General features: G+C 49.9%; 1 protein-coding gene across 1 annotated transcript in view; it reads left to right on the top strand.

Moving 5' to 3' along the window:
• The window catches only part of LOC118373857 (AT-rich interactive domain-containing protein 3A-like), a 41,172-nt gene extending 33,588 nt beyond the window's left edge, over window positions 1–7,584 (top strand). The window contains exon 5 of the mRNA XM_052466688.1: window positions 7,439–7,584. Within this exon, the coding sequence (XP_052322648.1) occupies window positions 7,439–7,551 (113 nt within the window). The 3' untranslated portion in view covers window positions 7,552–7,584. The remainder of the gene's footprint in view (window positions 1–7,438) is intronic.
• The last annotated feature ends 1,589 nt before the right edge of the window (window positions 7,585–9,173 follow it).

The raw sequence follows: 9,173 nt of genomic DNA, 5'->3' as shown, positions 1-9,173 counted from the left end.
GGAGCACCAGGTAACCCAACCTCACACACTAGGAGCACCAGGTAACCCAACCTCACCACTAGGAGCACCAGGTAACCCAACCTCACCACTAGGAGCACCAGGTAACCCAACCTCACCACTAGGAGCACCAGGTAACCCAACCTCATACACACTAGGAGCACCAGGTAACCCAACCTCATACACACTAGGAGCACCAGGTAACCCAACCTCATACACACTAGGAGCACCAGGTAACCCAACCTCACACACTAGGAGCACCAGGTAACCCAGCCTCATACACACTAGGAGCACCAGGTAACCCAACCTCATACACACTAGGAGCACCAGGTAACCCAACCTCACCCACTAGGAGCACCAGGTAACCCAACCTCATACACACTAGGAGCACCAGGTAACCCAACCTCACACACTAGGAGCACCAGGTAACCCAACCTCATACACACTAGGAGCACCAGGTAACCCAACCTCATACACACTAGGAGCACCAGGTAACCCAACCTCACACACTAGGAGCACCAGGTAACCCGACCTCACACACTAGGAGCACCAGGTAACCCAACCTCACACACTGGGAGCACCAGGTAACCCAACCTCACACACTGGGAGCACCAGGTAACCCAACCTCACACACTAGGTGCACCAGGTAACCCAACCTCACACACTAGATGCACCAGGTAACCCAACCTCATACACACTAGGAGCACCAGGTAACCCAACCTCACATACACACTGGGAGACCACTAGGAGCACCAGGTAACCCAACCTCACCACTAGGAGCACCAGGTAACCCAACCTCACACACTAGGAGCACCAGGTAACCCAACCTCACACACTAGGAGCACCAGGTAACCCAACCTCACACACTGGGAGCACCAGGTAACCCAACCTCATACACACTGGGAGCACCAGGTAACCCAACCTCACACACTAGGTGCACCAGGTAACCCAACCTCACACACTAGGAGCACCAGGTAACCCAACCTCATACACTAGGAGCACCTGGTAACCCAACCTCACACACACTGGGAGCACCAGGTAACCCAACCTCACACACACTGGGAGCACCAGGTAACCCAACCTCACCACTAGGAGCACCAGGTAACCCAACCTCACACACTGGGAGCACCAGGTAACCCAACCTCACACACACTGGGAGCACCAGGTAACCCAACCTCACACACTAGGAGCACCAGGTAACCCAACCTCACACACTAGGAGCACCAGGTAACCCAACCTCACACACTAGGAGCACTAGTTAACCCAACCTCACACACTAGGAGCACCAGGTAACCCAACCTCACACACACTGGGAGCACCAGGTAACCCAACCTCATACACACTAGGAGCACCAGGTAACCCAACCTCATACACACTAGGAGCACCAGGTAACCCAACCTCATACACACTAGGAGCACCAGGTAACCCAACCTCACACACTAGGAGCACCAGGTAACCCAACCTCACACACTAGGAGCACCAGGTAACCCAACCTCATACACACTAGGAACACCAGGTAACCCAACATCACCACTAGGAGCACCTGGTAACCCAACATCACCACTAGGAGCACCAGGTAACCCAACATCACCACTAGGAGCACCAGGTAACCCAACCTCATACACTAGGAGCACCAGGTAACCCAACCTCACACACTAGGAGCACCAGGTAACCCAACCTCACCACTAGGAGCACCAGGTAACCCAACCTCAAACACTAGGAGCACCAGGTAACCCAACCTCACCACTAGGAGCACCAGGTAACCCAACCTCACACACTAGGAGCACCAGGTAACCCAACCTCACACACTAGGAGCACCAGGTAACCCAACCTCACACACTAGGAGCACCAGGTAACCCAACCTCACCACTAGGAGCACCAGGTAACCCAACCTCAAACACTAGGAGCACCAGGTAACCCAACATCACCACTAGGAGCACCTGGTAACCCAACCTCATACACTAGGAGCACCAGGTAACCCAACCTCACACACTAGGAGCACCTGGTAACCCAACCTCACCACTAGGAGCACCTGGTAACCCAACCTCACACACTAGGAGCACCAGGTAACCCAACCTCACCACTAGGAGCACCAGGTAACCCAACCTCACACACTAGGAGCACCAGGTAACCCAACCTCATACACACTAGGAGCACCAGGTAACCCAACCTCACACACTAGGAGCACCAGGTAACCCAACCTCACACACTAGGAGCACCAGGTAACCCAACCTCACCACTAGGAGCACCAGGTAACCCAACCTCACACACTAGGAGCACCAGGTAACCCAACCTCACACACTAGGAGCACCAGGTAACCCAACCTCACACACTAGGAGCACCAGGTAACCCAACCTCACACACTAGGAGCACCAGGTAACCCAACCTCACACAGTGGGAACACCAGGTAACCCAACCTCCTACACTAGGAACACCTGGTAACCCAACCTCCTACACTAGGAACACCTGGTAACCCAACCTCACACACTAGGAACACCAGGTAACCCAACCTCACACAGTGGGAACACCAGGTAACCCAACCTCCTACACTAGGAACACCAGGTAACCCAACCTCCTACACTAGGAACACCAGGTAACCCAACCTCACACACTAGGAACACCAGGTAACCCAACCTCATACACTAGGAACACCAGGTAACCCAACCTCACACAGTGGGAACACCAGGTAACCCAACCTCCTACACTAGGAACACCAGGTAACCCAACCTCCTACACTAGGAACACCTGGTAACCCAACTTCACACAGTGGGAACACCAGGTAACCCAACCTCACCACTAGGAGCACCAGATAACCCAACCTCACCACTAGGAGCACCAGGTATCCCAACCTCCCCACTAGGAGCACCAGGTAACCCAACCTCCCCACTAGGAGCACCAGGTAACCCAACCTCCCCACTAGGAGCACCAGGTAACCCAACCTCCCCACTAGGAGCACCAGGTAACCCAACCTCCCCACTAGGAGCACCAGGTAACCCAACCTCCCCACTAGGAGCACCAGGTAACCCAACCTCCCCACTAGGAGCACCAGGTAACCCAACCTCCCCACTAGGAGCACCAGGTAACCCAACCTCCCCACTAGGAGCACCAGGTAACCCAACCTCACACAGTGGGAACACCAGGTAACCCAACCTCACACACTAGGAGCACCAGGTAACCCAACCTCACACACTAGGAGCACCTGGTAACCCAACCTCACACACTAGGAGCACCTGGTAACCCAACCTCACACAGTGGGAACACCAGGTAACCCAACCTCCTACACTAGGAACACCTGGTAACCCAACCTCACACAGTGGGAACACCAGGTAACCCAACCTCACCACTAGGAGCACCAGGTAACCCAACCTCACACAGTGGGAACACCAGGTATCCCAACCTCACCACTAGGAGCACCAGGTAACCCAACCTCACCACTAGGAGCACCAGGTATCCCAACCTCCCCACTAGGAGCACCAGGTAACCCAACCTCACCACTAGGAGCACCACGTAACCCAACCTCACACACTAGGAGCACCAGGTAACCCAACCTCACCACTAGGAGCACCAGGTAACCCAACCTCACACACTAGGAGCACCAGGTAACCCAACATCACCACTAGGAGCACCAGGTAACCCAACCTCACCACTAGGAGCACCAGGTAACCCAACCTCACACACTAGGAGCACCAGGTAACCCAACCTCATACACACTAGGAGCACCAGGTAACCCAACCTCACACACACTGGGAGCACCAGGTAACCCAACCTCATACACAGTAGGAGCACCAGGTAACCCAACCTCACACACACTAGGAGCACCAGGTAACCCAACCTCACACACTGGGAGCACCAGGTAACCCAACCTCACACACTAGGAGCACCAGGTAACCCAACCTCACACACTAGGAGCACCAGGTAACCCAACCTCACACACACTGGGAGCACCAGGTAACCCAACCTCACACAGTGGGAACACCAGGTAACCCAACCTCACCACTAGGAACACCAGGTAACCCAACCTCACACACACTGGGAGCACCAGGTAACCCAACCTCATACACACTAGGAGCACCAGGTAACCCAACCTCACACACTGGGAGCACCAGGTAACCCAACCTCACACACTGGGAGCACCAGGTAGAACATCTCTCTCTCTCGATCTCAATCCTTCTTCATCTTTCACTCGCTCTCTCTCCCTCGCCCGCACTCTCTCTGTCGCCCTCCCCGTCTCTCTCTCTCTCTCTCTCTCTCTCTCTCTCTCTCTCTCTCTCTCTCTCTCTCTCTCTCTCTCTCTCTCTCTCTCTTTCTCTTTCTCTTCCACCCCCACTATCTTTCTCCCTCCCCATCTCTCTCCCTCTACAACTACCTGAAATTCTACTCTGTCTACTCTTTCACCAAAAGAGACATATATATTGTTTATACATCCATCCATCCAGACATGTTGTAAACTAGCTGTCTCTCAGTCTCTCTCTCTCCCCATCGCCTGTGCTCTCTCTACTCCCTCACCAAACAGCCATATTGTTTCCATATATAAATCCGTCCTTCCAGATGTAGACATGATGTAAGCTAGCTGAGCTGAGCTGCGTGTTGCCCTGGCCTCTGAGCTTTATTTTTTAGTCAAGTAAGCTCCGATTTTTGCTTTTTAAGGTTTGTAGATTAAATTGTGTCTCACGGGATCTGAATGCATGCGGCAGGAGATCATCCCTTTTTTCATTGACATTGTGGTGTAATCCTCTCTCTCCATATTCACAATCTTCCAGACTATGTTTCAAACCCCCTCCGACCCTGACTCCAATACTGGCACACCGCTATGGAGTAGTCTTCTGAATCGAGTAATCTGGAGTAGGGGTTTAGCTATGGAGTAGTCTTCTGGATCCAGTTTACTAGAGTAGGGGTTTAGCTGTGGAGTTGTCTTCTGGATCCAGTTTACTAGAGTAGGGGTTTAGCTATGGAGTAGTCTTCTGGATCCAGTTTACTAGAGTAGGGTTTCAGCTATGGAGTAGTCTTCTGGATCCAGTTTACTAGAGTAGGGGTTTAGCTATGGAGTAGTCTTCTGGATCCAGTTTACTAGAGTAGGGTTTCAGCTATGGAGTAGTCTTCTGAATCGAGTAATCTGGAGTAGGGGTTTAGCTATGGAGTTGTCTTCTGGATCCAGTTTACTAGAGTAGGGGTTTAGCTATGGAGTAGTCTTCTGGATCCAGTTTACTAGAGTAGGGGTTTAGCTATGGAGTAGTCGTCTGGATCCAGTTTACTAGAGTAGGGTTTCAGCTATGGAGTAGTCTTCTGAATCGAGTAATCTGGAGTAGGGGTTTAGCTATGGAGTTGTCTTCTGGATCCAGTTTACTAGAGTAGGGGTTTAGCTATGGAGTAGTCTTCTGGATCCAGTTTACTAGAGTAGGGGTTTAGCTATGGAGTAGTCTTCTGGATCCAGTTTACTAGAGTAGGGTTTCAGCTATGGAGTAGTCTTCTGAATCGAGTAATCTGGAGTAGGGGTTTAGCTATGGAGTTGTCTTCTGGATCCAGTTTACTAGAGTAGGGGTTTAGCTATGGAGTAGTCTTCTGGATCCAGTTTACTAGAGTAGGGGTTTAGCTATGGAGTAGTCTTCTGGATCCAGTTTACTAGAGTAGGGTTTCAGCTATGGAGTAGTCTTCTGAATCGAGTAATCTGGAGTAGGGGTTTAGCTATGGAGTAGTCTTCTGGATCCAGTTTACTAGAGTAGGGTTTTAGCTATGGAGTAGTCTTCTGGATCCAGTTTACTAGAGTAGGGGTTTAGCTATGGAGTAGTCTTCTGGATCCAGTTTACTAGAGTAGGAGTTTAGCTATGGAGTAGTCTTCTGGATCCAGTTTACTAGAGTAGGGGTTTAGCTATGGAGTTGTCTTCTGGATCCAGTTTACTAGAGTAGGGGTTTAGCCATGGAGTAGTCTTCTGGATCCAGTTTACTAGAGTAGCAGTTTAGCTATGGAGTAGTCTTCTGGATCCAGTTTACTAGAGTAGCAGTTTAGCTATGGAGTAGTCTTCTGGATCCAGTTTACTAGAGTAGGAGTTTAGCTATGAAGTAGTCTTCTGGATCCAGTTTACTAGAGTAGCAGTTTAGCTATTGAGTAGTCTTCTGGATCCAGTTTACTAGAGTAGGGGTTTAGCTATGGAGTAGTCTTCTGGATCCAGTTTACTAGAGTAGGAGTTTAGCTATGGAGTTGTCTTCTGGATCCAGTTTACTAGAGTAGGGGTTTAGCTATGGAGTAGTCTTCTGGATCCAGTTTACTAGAGTAGGAGTTTAGCTATGGAGTAGTCTTCTGGATCCAGTTTACTAGAGTAGGGGTTTAGCTATGGAGTAGTCTTCTGAATCGAGTAATCTGGAGTAGGGGTTTAGCTATGGAGTAGTCTTGGTTTCTGGTCATTTTGAGCCTGTAATCGAACCCACAAATGCTGATGCTCCAGATACTGGAGTCTAAATAAATCCAGTGTTATTGCTTCTTTAATCGGAACCACAGTTTTCAGCTGTGCTAACATAATTGCAAAAGGGTTTTCTAATGATCAATTAGCCTTTTAAAATGATAAACTTGGATTAGCTAACACAATGTGCCATTGGAACACAGGAGTGATGGTTGCTGATAATGGGCCTCTGTACTCCTATGTAGATATTCCATAAAAAATCAGACTTTTCCAGCTACAATAGTCATTTACAACATTACCAATGTCTAACCTGTGTTTGTAATCAATTTGATGTTATTTTAATGGACAAAAAACATGCTTTTTTTCAAAAACAAAGACATTTCTAGGTGACCCCAAACTTTTGAACAGTAGTGTATGTAGCTATGTACCTTGTGATACAGTGAATTATAAATGAAATAATCTGTTAGTAAACAATTGTTGGAAAAATGTATTGTGTCATGCACAAAATAATGTCCTTAACCGACTTGCCAAAACTATAGTTTGTTAACAAGAAATTTGTGGAGTGGTTGAAAAACTAGTTTTAATGACTCCAACCTAAGTGTATGTAAACGTCTGACTTCAACTGTACATATAGTTGACTGTGCCTTTAAACAGCTTGGAAAATTCCAGAAAATTGTCATGGCTTTAAAAGCTTCTGTCACACCCTGACCTTAGATCCTTTTTATGTCTCTATGTTGGTTTGGTCAGGGCATGAGTTAGGGTGGGCATTCTAGGTTTTGTGTTCTATGTTTTCTATTTCTGTGTGTTTGGCTGGGTGTGGTTCTTAATCAGAGGCAGCTGTCTATCATTGTCTCTGATTGAGAATCATACTTAGGTAGCATTTTTCCCACCTGTGTTTTGTGGGTAGTTGTTTTCTGTTTTTGTGTCTGCACCTGACACAACTGTTTCAGTTTCGTTCATTCTCTTTGTTATGTTTATTTCAGTGTTCAGTTAATAAAGATCATGAACACTTACCACGCTGCGCTTTGGTCCACTTCTTCAAACAGTCATTACAGAACTACCCACCACCAAAGGACCAAGCAGCGTGGCCAAGAGGAGCAGGGATCCTGGGCCCGGGAGAAGAGAGAATGGAGGACATCGTGGACATGGGAGGAGGTGATGGCAGGGGACAAGACCTGCTATGGAAACAGGCTAAAGTAGCGAGGGAGGAACAACTTCGCTACCAGGAGTCGCGGCAACGAAGCAGACACGAGAGGCACACGGGGAGTGTGGCAGTCAGGAGTCAGACCTGCGCCAACTCCCGTGCTTACCGTAAGGAGCCGAGGATGGAACCAGAGCCAGTTGGGGTGAAATTGGAGGTGAGTGAAGCAGAGACGGCTCAAGGCACGGTTTCCCCAGTTCGCCAGGAGGACCCAGTGTGGCCTGTTCCAGCTCTCCGCACGTGCCGGGCTAGGGTGGGAATTCAGCCTGGAAGAGTGGTGCCAAGGCTACTCACCAGATCTCCAGTGTTCCCCCACAGCCCGGTCTATCCTTTGCCTCCTCCACGGACGAGGCCTCCTGGATGTCTCCCCAGCCTGGTGAGTCCTGTGTCTGCTCCACGGACGAGGCCTCCTGGATGTCTCCCCTGGCTCTGTGCCTGCTCCCAGAGCCAGGTCTCCTGTGTGTCTCCCCAGCCCGGTGAGTCCTGTGTCTCCTTCCTGTCCGGAGCTGCCGGAGTCTCCCTCCTGTCCGGAGCTGCCGGAGTCTCCCTCCTGTCCGGAGCTGCCGGAATCTCCCTCCTGTCCGGAGCTGCCTGAATCTCCCTCCTGTCCGGAGCTGCCGGAATCTCCCTCCTGTCCGGAGCTGCCGGAGTCTCCCTCCTGTCCGGAGCTGCCGGAGTCTCCCTCCTGTCCGGAGCTGCCGGAGTCTCCCTCCTGTCCGGAGCTGCCGGAGTCTCCCTCCTGTCCGGAGCTGCCGGAGTCTCCCTCCTGTCCGGTGTCTCCCTCCGGTCCACTTCTTCAAACAGTCGTTACAGCTTCTGATAGGCTAATTGACATCATTTGAGTCAATTGGAGGTGTACCTGTGGACATCATCCTTAGCTCTGTACCTGTGGATGTATTTCAAGGCCTACTTTCAAGCTCAGTGCCTCTTTGCTTGACATGGGAAAATAAAAATAAATCAGCCAAAACCTCAGAAAAAATTGTAGACCTCCACAAGTCTGGTTCATCCTCAGAAGCAATTTCCAAACACCTGAAGGTACCATGTTCATCTGTACAAACAATAGTATGCAAGTATAAACACCATGAGACCACACAGCCATCATATTGCTCAGGAAGGAAACGCGTTCTGTCTCCGAGAGATGAACGTACTTTGGTGAGAAAAGTGACGATCAATCCCAGAACAGCCGCAAAGGACCTTGTGAAGATGCTGGAGGAAACAGGTACAAAAGTATCTATATCCACAGTAAAACGAGTCCTATATCGACATAACCTGAAAGGCCGCTGAGCAAGGAAGAAGCCACTGCTCCAAAACCGCCATAAAAAAGTCAGACTACGGTATGCAACTGAACATGGGGACAAATATCGTACTTTTTGGAGAAATGTCCTCTGGTCTGTTGAAACAAAAATAGAACTGTTTGGCCATAATGACCATCGTTATGTTTGGAGGGAAAGGGGATGCTTGCAAGCTGAAGAACACCATCCCAACCGTGAAGCACAGGGGTGGCAGCATCATGTTGTGGGGGTGCTTTGCTGCAGGACTGGTGCACTTCACAAAATAGATTGCATCATGAGGAATGACAT

This window comes from Oncorhynchus keta, chromosome 17 (genome assembly GCF_023373465.1).
Source record: "Oncorhynchus keta strain PuntledgeMale-10-30-2019 chromosome 17, Oket_V2, whole genome shotgun sequence".
In the NCBI taxonomy this organism is placed as follows: Eukaryota; Metazoa; Chordata; class Actinopteri; order Salmoniformes; family Salmonidae; genus Oncorhynchus; species Oncorhynchus keta.
The sequence above is the reverse complement of the archived record's forward strand: the minus strand, read 5'-3'. Positions and strand labels throughout refer to the sequence as shown.